The sequence below is a fragment of the Lycium barbarum genome, chromosome 4 (genome assembly GCF_019175385.1).
Source record: "Lycium barbarum isolate Lr01 chromosome 4, ASM1917538v2, whole genome shotgun sequence".
NCBI classification, from domain to species: domain Eukaryota; kingdom Viridiplantae; phylum Streptophyta; class Magnoliopsida; order Solanales; family Solanaceae; genus Lycium; species Lycium barbarum.
The window spans coordinates 25,528,936-25,547,053 of NC_083340.1; the positions used below are offsets into that span (position 1 = coordinate 25,528,936).

Consider the following 18,118-nt stretch of genomic DNA (forward strand, 5'->3'; position numbering starts at 1 on the left):
ATTAACACCTATCAATTCTCAAAACAGATTAAACGACACATAGATTTTCCATTATAAAGGTAGCTTGGCAACTGATAATAAAAGACCATTATACCCTCAACTGAGATTTTATTGCCCTGAAGCTGACATGTCGAAACCCCTCTTATAAAATATAGAAATTTTATTTGTATCTTAGTGCTCTCGCGTTGTGTGAAATGTACTTTGTAATTAGTAGTGCTTTGCATTAGTGACCACTTCCATCAAGATATTTTTACAAGGACATTTTGGCAATGATGGACTAAGAATTTTCTCTCATAGAGCTCATGAAATTACACTCAATGATTTTGAAAATGAGTAATCTTGAATTTTTGGCTCCCGCTTGCCTTATGAGCAAATTTTTAAAGTCAAAGGCATATTTAACTTGAAATTATCTATGAGGCAAGCTAGATCAAAAGTTTAAGACCACCAACGTTCAATGTCAATCTTGCAAATCACCGTCATACTTATTCGGTATTCACAATGCAGTAATTGCCTACACAAAAAGGTGGTAAACGTGCTTCGACAGTATTTTGTTACCAAAAACATGACACGTGCTTAGCTATAGTAGTAAGTACATAGGCCGTCCAAGTAATTATGTGATAAGTCAGATGTTGATTCCATGAAATTTGGTGAAACTAGGAAGTGATATAATTGTCCTATGGTGCCATTTGAGAAATTGATTGTTGGGGTACAAAATGTTTAAACAATCTAAAGTTTAAATAAAAGAATACTTGTAAAATGTGCATTTTACTTGGTTAATTTCGTGGTAACAACTACCTCTATAACTTTTACTAAAATTATCGTCTGCTATGGATTAATTTTGTAGCTAAAGAGAGTACTGTGATTCAAAAAACACGGCGGATTGACTTTTAGCAGTTTGCATGATTGACTTTCCATTTATGGAAACACATGTTTCCTGGAAAGTTCAAGAAAAGTTTGTTTAAGATGCAAATAAATTCATCAGTTTTCTCTAAATTAAATGACCATCCTTTTCTATGTGAATACATATGGATTCTTATATATGTCCTTATTGAACGTGTCATCTTTGATCAATTCAAAGAACTTTGCATAATCTTTCATTATCTCCTTCAATGTGTCCTTCATTAAATATTTTTTCTCTATATACATGCTCACAAGACAAATTAGGCTCATTGACATGGTTCCTGGTGAACCCAAATGCATCATTAATCATGGTTGCCATTATATTTGGGCTGCAAAGTATCTTCTGTGACATTTGTGCTTTGAAAAATCCGTGGCACAATTGCATTTGATTCTTCACCATGCAAATACCAAAATTTGTGATTTTCTAGAAAAGACTTACAAGTCAAGTGCTCTTGAACTACACCTCTTCCCTGCCTCTTCTTAAAACCACATCTCAGACATGGGCACTTAATTACATGCCTATCAATAGACCCATGCTCGAAAGCAAAATTCAAAAATTTTCTTAGTCCATTTTCATATTCAGGTTTGCTAATCCAAGATTTATCAATAGACTGTTTTGATCTTGCAAATAACTCTGGACATGGCTGTATCATAAGACTGCAAAGCATCACTGACATGACTCATCAAAAGTTCCCTATAAAATACTTGGGATGCCCTATCATCTCAGGTAGAAAGAAACTCGCTCACTTCTCTGATATTGTTGCTAAAGTGATCAACATAATTAAAGGTTGGCATACCAAACTTCTTTCCTCTGGGGGCAAGGCAATCTTGATAAGACATGTCCTTCTAGCCTTAACTATTCATTTACTCTCAGCCGTTACTCCTCCTAAACGTACAATGGAAGTCATTGAAAAATATATAGCTAGGTTTTTCTGGTCTCGTCTTGATAGGGGAGGTTAATACCACTGAGCATCTTTTGAGAATCTTTGCTATCGCTATAAAGAAGGAGGAGCAAACTTCAGAAGACTAGATGATATTTATCAGGCTTTTAATGCCAAACGGTGGTGGTCCTTAAGAACTACCAGTTCCTTATAGAGTGAATATATGAAATCCAAATTCATATCTGGGATCCATCTAATTAAGTCTCAACGACTAAGGGGACATGGGGACAAGCTTTGTCTTAGAAATGTCTGCAATACCAAGGATTAGATGGATCATAATAGTTTTTGTAACATAGGCAAAGGGAGCTTTTCTTTTTGGTATGACAACCGGAGCAAGATAGGTCCCTTATATCAACATGTAGGCAACAATGACAGTAATGTTGACATTAAACTTAAGGATGTCCTGTAGAATGGCATTTGGAAGTGGGACAAATTAAACGTTGTCATCCCAAATGATATTAAAGCTGCTATCAATGCTCATAATGCCTCTATTAACAACAACAAAGAGGACAGTCCAATTTAAACCCTCCCCCAGACTAGAAATTTCATCATAGGCTCAGCTTGGAGTGATCTAAGACGAGAGGACACCAAATCAGACGGACCGCAGGCTATGACATATAAACATCCTATTCAAGATGTCCTTTATTACATGGAGGGACATTCATAAATAAGCTATCTATAAATAAGAGAATTGCCAGATTTGGGATTTCTATGGAGCCTAAATGTATTGATGTAATCCCAATAGAGTGACTACTGAGCTTGAACAGTAGATCACCTATTCTGTCATTGAGAACTTGCTAAAAAGCTATGGCTTTATTTTGAGGTCCTCCAGGCATCAACTCTAGAAACAACAGCTTGGAACTAACATTACTCAACTGGTGGAATCACAAAACAAAAAATTCTTTCTGTGCCTCATCATCAAGATCATTCGTGCTTACATTTGTTGGGAGATTTGGAGATCAAGATGCAACAAAAAATTTGAAGCAGAAAGACCTTACATTCCCAGATCAATATCTAATGTTGCTTTCTCCATGATGCAGCTTGAAGAAAAAATTTGGTAATGCAAGATTAGGAGATTCATGGAACTTTTTTTGGTAATGCAAGATTAGGAGATTCATGGAACTTAATATGCCAAGCATGTGACTCCATCAACCAACAAAAATCAGCAATCGTTGTCAAATGGATCAAACCATTGCCCAACTGCATAAAGCTAAACAGTGGTGGAAGTTGTGTTCACGAAACTTGTGGAGGTGGAGGAACTGTCAGAGATCACAATGGAAAGATTATATTTGTTCTCAATGTTCCTTAAGGGACTGGAACTAGCAATATGGCTGAGCCTGCTTCTATGTTGTATGGTCTCAAATGGTATTCAAGGAATGATTTTAACATTGTCTGGGGAGAAACTGATTCCTTACTGCTAACAAAATGCATCAACAAGGAATGGAAGCCCCCCTGGATGATCGCAAATATCATAAAGGATATCTAGAAACTAGTTGAAGAGCATGAATTTATTTTTACACATTGCTACAAAGAAGCAAACAAGCCCACAGATAAATTTGCCTGATTAAGTCACGGAGCTGGTGTAATTCAAATCTTCAACTTTTTTATACAATTCCTGCTTCTGTTAGAGGACTCTACAATATGGATAAATCTTTTCATTTGGGATCAAAGAAATAAAAGATAGCAATATCATTTATGATCCTCCATAGATGAACAGGTCTCAAAGGCCTTCTTTTGGTTAGCTAGCAAGATTGCACTAGTCTCAGCTCAATGATCATGTAAAGTTTGGGATGCCAAACTCAAATTGTAACCTTTTACACACCAATGATCAGTGGAGATCAGTTTTAAGAAAACCGGCATGGGCTAAGAAGAACACATAATGATCCAACTTAAAATTAAAATAACGGAAAAGGTCCAAAAATACCCCTAACGTATGGAAAATGGCTTACAAATACCCTCCATCCATCTATTGGTCCAAAAATACCCCTCCATCCACCTATTTGGTCCAAAAATACCCCCAACCTATTTTTTTGGCTCAAGAATACCCCTCAAACGAAAAAAAATAATTATTTTCCTATTTCGTTTTTATATAAATGAAATACAAAATATATATATATATATATATATATATGTATTCCTATTTCGTTTTTATATAAACAAAATGAAAATAAAATTATTTTCGTATTTTTTTATATAAACGAAATACAAAAATACAAAAAAAAATTATTTTCATATTTAGTTTTTTAATAAACGAAATACAAAAAAAAAATTACTATTTCGTAGATATACCAACGAAATGCAATATATATATATATATATATATTCCAATTTCGTTTTTATATGAACGAAATTAAAAAAAAAATTATCCTATTTCGTTTTTTAATACACGAAATGCAAAAAAAAATAAATTATAATTTCCTATTTCGTTTTTTTATTCACGAAATGCAAAAAAAAAAAAAAAAAAAAAAACATATTTCGTTGATTAATTCACGAAATGCAAAAAAAAAAATCAGTTTCGTTCATATTTGTTGATTAATTCACGAAATACAAAAAAAAATATTTGTTGCATTTCGTTGATTAACTGACGAAATGCAAAAAAAAAAAAAATTTGTTGCATTTCGCTTCAACTTGTTACAAAATGGGTTAGATTAAATGGGTGGGGTTTAATTTTTAAATTAAATAATATATGTGTCCAATCAAAACAAGCCACGTGGCATTTTAAAATTGAAAAAATACCATCAAAATTAGGGTGTTAGTTTGAGGGGTATTCTTGAGCCAAAAAAATAGGTTGGGGGTATTTTTGGACCAAATAGGTGGATGGAGGGTATTTTTGGACCAATAGATGAATGGAGGGTATTTGTAAGTCTTTTCCCATACGTTAGGGGTATTTTTGGACCTTTTCCGTTAAAATAATACCACAATATCAAAATGAAAAAGTTAGTTCATGGACAAAAGTAAGCAAACATAAACAAAGAGATGGAAGAAATAACTTTTTTCCTTATATATGTTATTACGACAAAACCAACTAAAAGAGCAAAAATAAAAATGATTAATAGTTTCTAAAATGTTAGCAGAGACATGTTTCACTAGTGTAGTGATGGGTATAAAATATACATATATTATATACTTAAAACTATACTATTTTAAATAAAGAATATATATCATACTTCAATTTCTACGTGCTTTCTAACAATACTTTGCAAAAAATGAGAAAACCATGAATATAGCTAAAGATGAAAGAAAAGAGGAGATTGTTGCACATGCACTTCACAATACAAAAAGTGAAGTTACATCTTCCTTAAGGATAATTTTTTTAAAAAAAAATATATCTTCTCAAGATACATCTTAATCATTTAATGAAGAAATTCACTTCTATAAATAGAAGACAACTCTTTGTATAGAAGACATCTTGAGTAGTAGGAAAATAACCACATTTCTCTCTAGCTTTGTTCTTACTCTTTCTTTCTTTCTTTTTATTTTTCTTTTATTTTTATTTTTTGTCTTTTAGTAGATCTTTGATTTATATACTCCTTAATGGAGTAATATCTTTTTATGGGAATAGTTGATGAAGCTTGGTATGTTATTATAGTATTTATCTTTATTTTAATTATTCCTTGTCCTATTTTTATCTCTATATTTACTTTGTGTCGAAATAATAGATTTTTCCTAAATATTATCACTACTCTATTATACTTTATGTTGTGGTATTTCTTGTATTAATTTTGTAATTCTCACGAATCAAAATTAATACTTTATTATTATTGCATAAAATATTTGAGTAATAATAATTTTTAGCTATATATTATTCCAAATCTTTGATCTTGCTTCTTTCAAATCTAATTCGCAAGAAGGAATTGACTCAAGCTAGTGTATAGATTTAAGGATATCTTTGTCCTATTTCTTTTAATTCTAATCCTCACGGAGGAATTGACTCAAATAAGTTTATTGATATAAAGACTAATCTCAAGAGGTCTTTACACCTTATGACAATTAGGCAAGGAAATTACTTCATTTTAGTTATCATTAGTTGTAATTCAATTAATATGCATAACCTCAAGGAATGTTATTGATTGATTATTTCTAAGTGAAAAAATGTAATTGTATTAGCAATAAGCAATTATTCTTTTGTGAAATATATTACATTAAGATTGCATTATAATAATGTTATCAAGTGCCTTCAATTATTCCCAACTCTTTTTAAATCTTTAGGAAATTGTTTGTTTTGTTTAATTAATTTACAAATTTAAGACACTACTCTCTTTTCATCAGTTTGATTCTCTCAAATAGTAACCGGGATAACATAAATCTGTAGCCTAGGTGGTTTCAATCTCCGTGGGACGATATCTTAAACTATACTATAATTTGACAGAGTACGAGCAAAAAAAAAAAAAACTTTATATCCGCAGAGCTCGTCAAATTTTTGGCACCGTTGACGGGGATTGGTAAACATCTACTTCAGATGAATTATTTATTACTACTTTGAGATTATTTTTTTTCCTTTTATTTTGCATCTTCAATTACTTTGTTTTCTATTACCTGACAAGCATTAGCGAATAAAACTTGCGACTATAGTTATTATTACTATTATTCTTAATATTGTTATCAGATATAATTATATTACGATTATATTATCATTTTCACATTTTTAATTTTTTTTAACTGTCTTTGAGTACGTCGTTTTCTAATACCTAACAAGTATTAGAGAGCAATACTTTACAAAAAAAAAAAAAAAAAAACTCTTGATACTCACTCTACACGCCTTCAAAATGAATCTTAATCAACCATGCAGACTTTTTGTTGAAAATTATTGTCAAGTATAATCTTTGTGGTAGGAACCATCAGACATTGAATTGCCAATCATTTATGTATGACTCAACCAAATGTCTGATTATTGTGGTGAAAATCACCTCAATCATGACTGTCAAACAGGTAACACTTTCTCATATGGTGGTTCTAGAAGACTGAAAGACCTTGAAGAATTAATTGATAAAATAAGCCAAAGGTCAGTCACATGTGATTTTTGTGGAGGCAATCACCAAAGCTTTGAATGCCAAACAGGTAACATAATCTCATACAATATTTTTGAAAAATTAAAAGACATTGAAGAATTAATCAATCAAAGGAGGGAGGGAGAGAGAGAGAGAGAGAGAGAGAGAGAGAGAGAGAGAGAGAGAGATTGTGTGTGTGTGTATTTTTTTCTTCATTTGTAACATATTTTCTTTTCTACATTTCCACGGATTTCTTTGGTCAATTCTTTGCCATGGTCGTATAATTTTGAATTGAACACTTTTTATAATATATAATAATAAATAAATCGGCTAAAATTTAATTTTCTTAAAATGAGATTTGAAAAAAACAAATTGATTGAGTATCATTCATGGGTTAAATGAATACCTTTCCAACCTCATATGTGTTTTTTGGTGATTAAAATTATAATGTTTATTGATCCCAAGTGTATTGTGTTGTGAGGTTATATTGCCCAGTTATCCTGCTTATTCAAAAATCTAGAACTTGCCTTAAATGTGGTTTGAGGCAAAATTCTAGGTAGATTTTTGAGTTGGGAAATGAAAGTAGGCATTCCTTGTTGAATCATGAGATGCTTCTTTTGTTGAGAGAGAGAGAATTTTTCTATCGATTCCCTTCTTTGATTTATATTGATATATTGTGTGATTCATGGGCATCTCTCTTCATTTGGTGAGACACACTGGGATGAATAAATATTGTGATTTTGATTCTCAATAGATGAATATGAGTGCAGATAAAATTATTTGAACTCGTAATGTAATCTTTGTTGATTCTTGTTTGTCAAAAGTTCTCATAATTTTACTTAAAATTTTAGCCCCTATTTTATTTTGTGTCCTTTGCTTGAGGACGAGCAATGATTCAAGCGTGGGGTTATTTGATGGATATAAAATATACATATATTATACACTTAAAACTATACTATTTTAAATAAAGAAGTTATATAATACTTCAATTTCTATGTGTCTTCTAACAATACTTTTTAGGAAATAAGAAAGCCATGAATATAGCTAAAGATGAAAGAAAAGAGGAGATTGTTGCACATCCACTTCACAATACAAGAAGTGAAGTGACATCTTCCTTAAGGATATATTTTTAAAAAAATATATTTTCTAAAGATACATCTTAATCATTTAATGAAGAAATTCACTTCTATAAATAGAAGGCAACTCTTTGTATAGAAGACGTCTTAAGTAGTAGGAAAATAACCACTTTTCTCTCTAGCTTTGTTCTTGCTCTTTCTTTCTTTCTTTTTATTTTTCTTTTATTTTTATGTTTTATCTTTTGGTATATCTTTGATTTATATACTCCTTAATGGAGTGATATCTTTTTATGGGAATAGTTGATGAAGCTTGGTAATATTTATCTTTATTTTAATTATTCCTTGTCCTATTTTTATCTCTATATTTACTTGGGGAAATTTCATAAATATACGATTGAGTCACTTACATTGCAAAAAATAGCCCAAAACTTACATTGCAAAGCTCTAACCCAAAACTCTCCCTTTCTCCCCTCTCTCTCCACTGCCTCCTTCTTTTTTCTTTTTCTTTTTCTTTTTTAATTTTCTTTTAATTTTTTTTTAGTTTTCTTTTTTTTTTAGAGTTCGCCACTGCCTCGTTTTTTTAATTTTTTTATTCTTTGTTATTATTTTTTTTTAATAGAGTATTATAATTCATATACCCCGATACACTCATATACAATATTATACAACATTATAATCCATATACTCATATACAATATTATGCACTCATATACAATATTATACAAAAATTATAATCCATATACCCATATACAATCATATACACCTATATACAAATATTATACACCCATATACAATATTATAACCCTTATATCCATATACACCCGTATGCAATATTATACACCCATATACATTCATATATAATATTATACACACATATACAATATTATACAATATTATAACTCATATATCCATATACACTCGTATAGAATATTATACAATATAATATACCATATATAATATTATAACACATATATCCATATACACCCATGTACAATATTATACACCCATATACACTCATATACACCCATATATAATCATATCAGGAGTTCCGTTCTCTGACATATACACCTATATACACCGACATACAATATTATACACTTATATACACCCACATACATTCATCGCCGGCGTTCCGTTCTCCGGCGAACTCCAACACCACCACCAGAACCAACTGTTCAAACATCAAAAATCCGGCGTGACAGAAGGAGAGGGGAAATAAAAAAATTAAAACAAAATTAAAAAAAAAATAAAGATCTGACGTGACAGAGGGAGATGGGAAATTAAAAACAAAATTTTAAAAAAAAAATAATAAATTTTTAAAAACAGAAGGCAGTGGCAAACTTCAAAAAAAAAATTAAAAAAAAAAGGAAAAAGAAGGAGGCAGTTGTAAGAGAGGGGGAGGAAGAGGGAAAAATTTTTTTTAAAAAAAAACGAAAAAGAAGGAGGCAGTGGAAAGAGAGGGGGGAGGAAGAGGGAAAATGTTTTTTAAGAAAAAAACGAAAAGAAAGAGGTAGTGGACAGAGAGGGGGAGGAAGAGGGGAATGAGTCATTTTTTGATAAGTAATTTTTGTTTAAACTGAAGATGGGCTACTGTGGGCAAGAAACTCAAATATGAGTTATATTTGGTAGCATTAGTACCCCAATTGATACTGAGTGTAATTATCTCTATTTACTTTGTGTCGGAATAATAGATTTTTCTTAAATATTATCGCTACTTTATTATACTTTATGTTGTGGTTATTCTTGTATTAATTTTGTCATTCTCAAGTAGCAAAATTAATACTTTATTATTATTGTATAAAATATTAGAGTAATAATAATTTTTAGTTATACATTATTCAAAATCTTTGACCTTGCTTCTTTCAAATCTAATTCGCAAGAAGGAATTCACTCAAGCTAGTGTATAGATTTAAGGATATCTTTGTCCTATTTCTTTTAATTCTAATCCTCACGGAGAAATTGACTCAAATAAGTTTATTGATATAAAGACTAATCTCAAAAGGTCTTTACCCCTTATGACCATTTAAGCAAGGAAATTATTTCATTTTAATTGTCATTAGTTGTAATTCAATTAATATGCATAACCTCAAGGAATGTTATTGATTGATTATTTCCAAGTGAGAAAATGTAATTGTATTAGCAATAAGCAATTATTCTTTCGTGAAGTATATTACATTAAGATTGCATTATAATAATGTTATCAGGATGTGATGTGTCCCCTATGCAATGACGAGAATGAAACATTGAATCACTTATTCTTCACCTGCTCGTATGCCGCTGGCATTTGGGAGAAACTGCTTCAGTGGCAAGGTATGGCTAGACCAATCTTAGGTTGGGTGGATGAGCTGCACTGGGCGACTACAAATGCACAAGGGAATTCAGCTACTGCCGTTGTGTATCGAATGACCTTGGCTGCATGTGTTTATCAGGTATGGAAGGAGAGGAACCTGCGCATTTTTGAAAATAAGAGTAGGCCACCAGCTCCTATTCTTCGTATGATAATCCAAGAGGTGACAATGAGAGGTGCAATGCAGAGAAAATTAGCTAGCAAATTTGAAAAGCTCAACTTTTACCCGTAGTACAGAAGGTGTTAGCATAGTGTGAGGAGATTAGAAGTGAGCAGGTTTGGGACCATCTGTCCAAAGCTGCACAATTTTGGGAGAATTTGCTTTGTAAATATATACTTTGGTAAATAAAATGAATTAGTTACCAAAAAAATGTTATCAAGTGCCTTCAATTAGTCCCAACTTTTTTTAAATCTTTAGGAAACTCTTTGTTTTGTTTAAGTAATTTACAAATTTAAGACACTACTCTCTTTTCATCAATTTGATCCTCTCAAATAGTAACCGGGATAACATAAATTTGTAGCCTAGGTTGTTCCAATCTGCATGGAATGATATCTTAAACTATACTATAATTTGACCGAGTACGAGCAAAAAAATAAAAATTTATATGCCTAGAGCTCGTCATATAGAGAACTCTAAAATTTGCCAAAATGCAAAACTCTGTTAACTATTACTTCCAGAAAAATCATTGATACATAAGGAAACTAGTTATGTGTTTCTCTCGATTAAGACTTGTTTTCTCACGATTTCTCTTCCAACGTCAGATTCACACACGTAGAACTGGAAGTGTTCTAAATTAGTAATTGATGGGGACTTAAAATCAGTAACTGTTTATCTCCTACACCAGAAGAACAAATTCTTAACACATTTAGATTTTACAAAGGGCATATGCTTTTTCTTGCCACAAAACCAACAATGTAACTAATGCTAGTATTCAACAATTTAACCGAATAATCAATTGACCTAACAACCAAACTGAAAACAAGCGAGTATTAATCAAATTTGCTCAAGAAAATAATTTAAGATCCACGACTATTTTTACTCACTTGGATATCAGTTTTAAGGAAACATACACGGATAGCAACAGGAAAAAAATATACAATTGAAACTCTTGACTATGACAGGTAGAGAAAAACTTAAAAGACTTCTTTAGTATACAAGAATTTTTCAACATATATGAAAGTTTGAAATCCTAACTACAAAAATCCTACATACCGAAAAGGAACAATCTAAGAAAAGAAAACATTACCTGATCTTGGCCAATGATGCTCTCCAACACCGAAGACTTCCCGGAACTTTACGAAAACACCATTATTCAATCAAATCATTTTAAAAAAATAGTTATTCAACGCTAAATTAACACTCAACGATAATAAAACATAGAGAAATGAACCTCAAAACTATTAATTAAGATCTCCGCAACAAGTTCACACTAGCAAACAGTAAAATCACCAACGAGCAGGAAAATAATGAAAATGAAACAACTAGAACCCCAAAAAATCAGTTAAATTGAAATTTCCAGAAGAAAATTAATTTTCTACCAAAAATTTACTCAATTACGTTTTCTCTCTCTAAAAATATAAGCTCTCCGTACAATATTGAAACGGTCATTTCGTTGAAGAGTTTTGGCGTCTGAGCCTCACGCTCTGAGCCATGGCGACGCCGGCAGACCCATCGCCGGCGCGTGTAACACAAAATAATACTCCTACAGGTACTCCGAACATGGAGAACGAATCAATTCCACACAAAATCAATTATGCGGAAGCAATTCAAACCGTGCCCAATCCGAGCCCTAAAAAGAATAGCGATGGAGATCCAAATGTAAAAGCTCGATACGATAAGCATGATGGGAAGACTGCTGTTCTTTTCAAACCTAGTGAATTCTATGGGGTGATGGCTAATGAATGTAAGTTCACACTGGTGGGCAAGTTCATAAAGACCAGACCCCAAATAGAAAAAATCAAAGCAAACTTCGCAGAGAAAGTCAAGGTTCGAGGTAAAGTTACAATTGGGGTTTTTTTATTATCGCACTGTTTTCCTAGATTTTACTATTGAGAGTGATTGTAAGACAGTGTGGTTTAAAAGAGCGATCGAAATAGAGGGTCAAGTAATGTGGCTGGAAAAATGGACACCGGATTTTAAGCCGGAACAAGACTCACCTATTGTTCCTATCTGGGTCTTACTCCCTGAGTTGCCTTTCCATTGTCATGCCTGGAATTACATTAAGAAAATTGTGGCTCCCCTGGGAACCCCGCTAATGATGGACCAGGCCACTGAAAACAGGACTCGACCGAGTATGGCCAAAGTTAGAGTCGAGATAGATTTGACAAAACCAAAGATTAATTCTTTGTGGATTGGGACAGAAGATGAATCTTACCCTTGTAAGGGATTCACGCAGAAGCTGGAGTACGAGAACCCCCCCCCCCCCCCCCCAAGTTTTGCATGCACTACAGAATTTTGGGACACTCTATTGCTCAATGCAGAAGAGTTGAAAAGAAAAAAGAGGAAGAAAAGGAAGGGAAGGGAGATGTGGGAAAATCTACAGAGGTTGCAGAGAAAAGTGGTGTTAAGGAAGATTGTGATTTGGTAGATGGTGATAATGTTGAGAATGGACAAAAATAAAACAGCAAAAAGAAGGAACAAACGGGGAACAAAACTAAAGATGATATAGAGGAAAATGAAAAAGAGGCCACTGGAAAACAGAATGGTAAAGAAAAAGTGGGAGACCATGTGGTTGGAAGAGATATGGTAGAAATTAAGCGTAAAAATTTGGCTCGAATTTTGGCCAAAAACAAGAAGAAGAGAAAAGCTAAGAAGGGGCTTAAAAAGAAAACCAAGGTCATTGTGCAGGTCAGCAAAAGTCAACAGACTGATAATGAAGGGATAAGTACCAAGAAACATCAGGAGAATAGCAATCAGGAGTATCAAAATGAAGTTAAGAAGGGTCACACTATTAATCAAGAGATGGTACAAGATAACGAGGAGGTGGCCAACAGTGAACAACATGGTCCAACCTTAAGGACCGAACCTTTAGAGTCCAATCACCCCAGCACAGCGAGTAAAAAACATGATCCTAGAGACAAAAATGATGATATGAGCACTAATAATCCGGGTAGCAACAACGAAAATGTGGTAAAATATGGTAGGAGGTCCTCAAGCCTAGACACGGTTATGAGAAATCATAAATGCATTGAGTTGGTGGTGGATCTTAACATGAATCAAGATTTCCTCCAGGGCAGCCGTGAGCAGGAGGAGAGTTTAGATAAGAATGATGAAATATCGGATAGCCTGGCTGATTTCAACAACACAAGGATCAGTCAGGAGGCGGAGGTGAAACATGTAGACTCTGATGAATCTAGTAAGGAATATGCTCAAGAAGTGATACAAAAAAGGGGCCTTTCCCCAGGAAAGAGAGGCAGAAACAGACAACAGAGAACAAACAAAGGAGGAAATGAGAAAGCCAACCCTTCTATTAAGGGAAGGAGACAAACAAACCAAAGCAAATCCCCTTAATGATCAGTGCCTTCTTCTGGAATATTAGAGGTGTGCGGACCAAAAAACCTATACACAGACTGAAAAGTCTGATCAAATTAAATAATGCTCAATTTGTTGCTATCTTTGAGCCTTTTATCGACAAAAAGAAAATAGAGCGTTACAAGAAATTTTTGGGATTCCAAAATTGCTTAAGTAATGATATTGGTCAGATTTGGTGTTTCTGGAGCACGAACTTTCAAGCTACAGCGATATCCAATAAAGATCAACAAATTACTCTTCATTAGAAAGATGAAACATGTGTTGGTAATGAAGGTGCTTATGTTACAGCAGTGTATGCCAAGTGCACTGCCCTTGAAAGACAAGAACTATGGGATGACCTAACTGATATTTCAAATCAGATTCAAAGCGGTTGGTGCATTGGAGGTGACTTCAATGTCATTCTCGAGCCTTCTAAAAATATAGGTGGCAAGATTCACAGAGCTTACAAAAACTTTGATTTTGCTGCATGTATGAATAGATGCGGCTTGGAAGATGCAGGATTTGTTGGTTCAAACTACACCTGGTGCAACAATAGAAGACTAGGGAAAAGGATTTGGAAGAGGTTGGACAGAATTATTATTGATGATAATTGGCCCCAAAGGTTCAATAATGTTACGGTCAGACATCTTAGTAGGACATGCTCAGGTCATAGGCCTCTTCTATTAAAATGTTATGACAGTAATAATAATGTTATCAAACATTTCAGGTTTCGTCATTTTTGGGTGGAACAACCTGGTTTCCTGGATTTGGTGGGGCAAGATTGGCAAATAGAAGTAAAAGGGAATCCAATGTGGATTTTGCAACAAAAACTCAAAAGATTGGGAAAAAGACTCTCTAAGTGGTCTAGAGAAGACATTGGTGACATTTTCCAGAAAGTGGAAGAATGGGAAGCTACATTACAACAGCTGGAAGATGTTGATGCAATAGATAAGAATGAATAGTCCAGAACAGAGCTAAATAAGGGTCAGGCTGAATACGTTCAATGGATGGCTATGCAAGAGGCTCTCCTCGAACAAAAAGCCCAAATCAAATGGTTTGATGAGGGAGATAGCAATACAAGGTATTTTCATAATGTGATCAAAGACAGAAGAAGAAGACTGCAGCTTCACAGAATCAAGAATAAAGGGAAATGGTTACACTCTGATGAGAAGATCTCCAATTCGGCTATTAGACATTTTAAGAGGATCTTCAACCTACCTGAACCTGCTGTGGATGACAACATTTTCTCCTGCATTCCTAAAATTATCACTGATGGCGATAACGTTATGTTGTCTAAGATACCAATAGAAAAAGAGATTAAAGATGCTATTTTTGACATGAGCTCCACTAGTAGTGCTGGGCCTGATGGATTCAATGGCACGTTCTACCAAAAATGCTGGGAGATTATAAAGGTGGATGTGATTAACTTTGTTCAAAGCTTTTTCTATGGTAGTGGCCTTACTAAATTCTACTCTCATTCTTGTTTGGCCTTAATTCCTAAAGTTAACTCTCCCTCCAATTTTTCAGAGCTTAGACCCATCAGTTTAAGCAACTTTTCTAACAAAATCATTTCCAAAATTTTGGCTAGAAAACTGAACCCCTTGTTGCCCAAATTGATTTCGTATAATCAAAGTGGTTTCGTTAAGGGCAGGCTCATTACTGATAATATTTTGTTGGCTCAAGAAATTGTTCATGACATTGCTAAAACCAACAAGGGAGGAAACATTGTCATCAAGTTGGACATGGCAAAAGCCTATGATAGGCTTTCGTGGAAACTTCTTATAGGTGTTATTAAAAGTTTTGGTTTTTCAGAATGGTGGACCATGGAGACTGATTTCCCAGGTTTGGTATTCCATCATTATCAATGGTAATAGAAAGGGATTTTTTTCGTCGTCTCAAGGATTGAAGCAAGGGAACCCTCTCTCCCCTTCTCTTTTTATTCTTGGATCTGAGGTGCTGTCGAGATTGTTGAACAGCCTTTACGAGCACCCTAACTTTATCCCTTTCACCATGAGTAAAAGAGGTCCCCAGATAAATCACCTTGCGTATGCCGATGACATTGTCATTTTCAGCGCTGGAAAGAGCAAAGTGATTAAGCTTATTATGAAGTAAATCAAGGCCTATGAAAGAAGTTCGGGGCAGAAAGTTAATGATGAAAAGAGCTTCTTTTGCACTTACCAGAAGACCTCTAATTCTAGGATTAATAGAATTATTGATAGAACTGGCTTCAGGCATAAGCAATTTCCTTTTAATTATTTGGGTTGCCCTCTGTTTGTTGGCAGGAAAAAGATAAAGTACTTTGATGATCTCGTTTCTAGGATCACTAGAAAGCTTTCGGGTTGGTCTGGGAAATGCCTTTCCTACGGGGGAAAAGTTACTCTCATCAAAAGTGTGCTCCAAGCCATCCCCACCTACACCCTCGCAACCCTAACTCCTCCCAAAGGTACTTTGCAACTCATTGAAAAACACTTGGCTAATTTCTTTTGGGGGTCCGAAGGGGACAAAAATAAGTACCATTGGAGGGCTTGGGACAAATTATGTTTAAATAAGGGTGAAGGCGGGATTGGAGTCAAACTTCTCCAAGAGATCAAAGATTGTTTCACGTGCAAAAGATGGTGGAGTCTAAGGACTCAATCATCTCTTTGGGTAGATTTTGTCTTGGCTAAGTATTGTACCAGAGTGCATCGTGTGGCTAAATCCATTAATGCTCCTCAATCTCCTAACTGGAAGAAGATGATGAAAATCAGAGATAAGATAGAGGGTAAGATTTTATGGCAAGTTCGAGAGGGAAATAACAACTTTTGGTGGGATAATTGGACAGGGCTAGGGGCATTGGCTAAAACTGCCCTACTCAGTCCATTTATACCAACATCAAAGTCAAGAATTATATCGAAGATGGGAGATGGCAAGCTGATAAGCTTCATGATTGCATTCCTAGTCATCTGGTCCAACACATTTTGAAAATCCACATTGGAAATAGTAACGAGGAAGACTATGTTGTATGGGAATCGGAAGCAGATGCGAATTTCTCTACAAAAACGCTTGGGAGGTAATAAGAGAGCATAAACTGGAGGAATTTCTAACGGGATAGGTATGGCACTCTAACTTACCTTTTAAAATTTCCTTTCTTGCATGGAGAATCATCCATAGGAAGCTATCCTTGGATGATGCTCTATGCAAGTTTCATATTAGGATGGTTTCTATGTGTGTCTGTTGTAATCAGCCCAAGCAAGAAACCTTGCAACACTTATTCGTGGAAGGAACAACAGCTCAACACATGTGGATTACGTTTGGAGCTCCTCTAGGAATAAGCATGAATTCAAATTGGGGCATTAAAAGAAACCTTAGATTCTGGTGGCAAAGTAAAGGAAAAAATAGAATCCATCAAATGACTATGCACATTTTACCAGTGATAATTTTGTGGGAGATATGGAAACAAAGGTGCTATTGTAGATATGGTACTCAAAGGAAGATGTGGCATAGAGGAATGGAGAACCATGTTTGGTGGAACGTTAAAATGAGTATAATGCAAGCATTCCCGAAATTAGTTGTGCCAGACAACTGGAGCAGCTGCTGTGAACGTATTGAGAAGTGAAAGCCCGTTATTAATTGGAAAATAGTTAGATGGGTGAAGCCGGATACTAACAAAGTCAAGCTTAATACGGATGGTAGCTTCTCTAGCAATGGAGCAGGTATTGGAGGCATTTTAAGAAGCTCTGAGAGGAACATGGTTATGGCGTTTGTTGTCCCTGTTGACTGTAATAGCAGCTCGATGGCAGAAGCCTATGCAGTTAAACACGACATGCAATGGTGCTTGCAGAACGGGAGCAATAACATTGTCTTGGAATTGGATTCTCTTATGATAGTTGAGATGCTACAGCATAAGTGCACTAACAATCTAAAATTCAAAGGTATTATTGAGGAGATCATGAGTACGATAAGTCGGATGGATTGCAGCATTGAACACTGTTATAGAGAAGCTAATCAAGTAACGGATGGGCTTGCTAAGTATGCTTCTAAGAGGGTGGATAATCACATATTCACTAATTGGCATCAGCTCCCTACCGCTGCGAGAAGTGCATATCAACTGGACAAAGGCCAACTTCCTAGCATTAGGATTAGATATGATAAGGCTAATTTTTTTGTAAGCTAATTGGTAGTGTACATAGTCTCAGGGACTGTCCTGGACTAACTTTTGTGGGGGCTCCATTGAATTGATGGTGCATCATCTTGTAACCATTTTGCTGATGGAATAAGATGCACATCCACTAAAGGATGTAATTTATCAAAAAAAAAAAAAAACCTTGAGAACTCCTCTAATACTTGTTTTTTCAACTTCTCTTTTGTAGCTACCA

General features: G+C 34.3%; 2 protein-coding genes across 2 annotated transcripts; both read left to right on the plus strand.

The window, feature by feature from the left end:
• The first annotated feature begins 13,762 nt into the window (after nt 1-13,762).
• On the plus strand, nt 13,763-14,725 carry LOC132637319 (uncharacterized). The gene is made up of 3 exons (XM_060354429.1): nt 13,763-13,949; nt 14,058-14,385; nt 14,491-14,725. Exons 1-3 carry the CDS (start codon nt 13,763-13,765, stop codon nt 14,723-14,725), a joined length of 750 nt encoding a protein of 249 aa, XP_060210412.1.
• Nucleotides 14,726-14,770: 45 nt separating this feature from the next.
• On the plus strand, nt 14,771-17,916 carry LOC132637320 (uncharacterized). The gene is made up of 5 exons (XM_060354430.1): nt 14,771-15,630; nt 15,740-15,871; nt 16,046-16,524; nt 16,641-16,812; nt 17,388-17,916. Exons 1-5 carry the CDS (start codon nt 14,771-14,773, stop codon nt 17,914-17,916), a joined length of 2,172 nt encoding a protein of 723 aa, XP_060210413.1.
• Nucleotides 17,917-18,118: the final 202 nt, after the last annotated feature.

What these genes read in the sequence shown, in the direction of transcription:
- LOC132637319 (XM_060354429.1), top strand. Translation starts at nt 13,763, where the DNA reads ATGATCAGTGCCTTCTTCTGGAATATTAGAGGTGTGCGGACCAAAAAA. An exon ending in TTGCTTAAGTAATGATATTG is followed by an intron (nt 13,950 to 14,057) that starts GTCAGATTTGGT and finishes TTGGTAATGAAG; the next exon opens with GTGCTTATGTTACAGCAGTG. An exon ending in GATGATAATTGGCCCCAAAG is followed by an intron (nt 14,386 to 14,490) that starts GTTCAATAATGT and finishes CAAACATTTCAG; the next exon opens with GTTTCGTCATTTTTGGGTGG.
- LOC132637320 (XM_060354430.1), top strand. Translation starts at nt 14,771, where the DNA reads ATGGCTATGCAAGAGGCTCTCCTCGAACAAAAAGCCCAAATCAAATGG. An exon ending in GTATTCCATCATTATCAATG is followed by an intron (nt 15,631 to 15,739) that starts GTAATAGAAAGG and finishes ATTGTTGAACAG; the next exon opens with CCTTTACGAGCACCCTAACT. An exon ending in TCTACAAAAACGCTTGGGAG is followed by an intron (nt 16,813 to 17,387) that starts GTAATAAGAGAG and finishes GAAAATAGTTAG; the next exon opens with ATGGGTGAAGCCGGATACTA.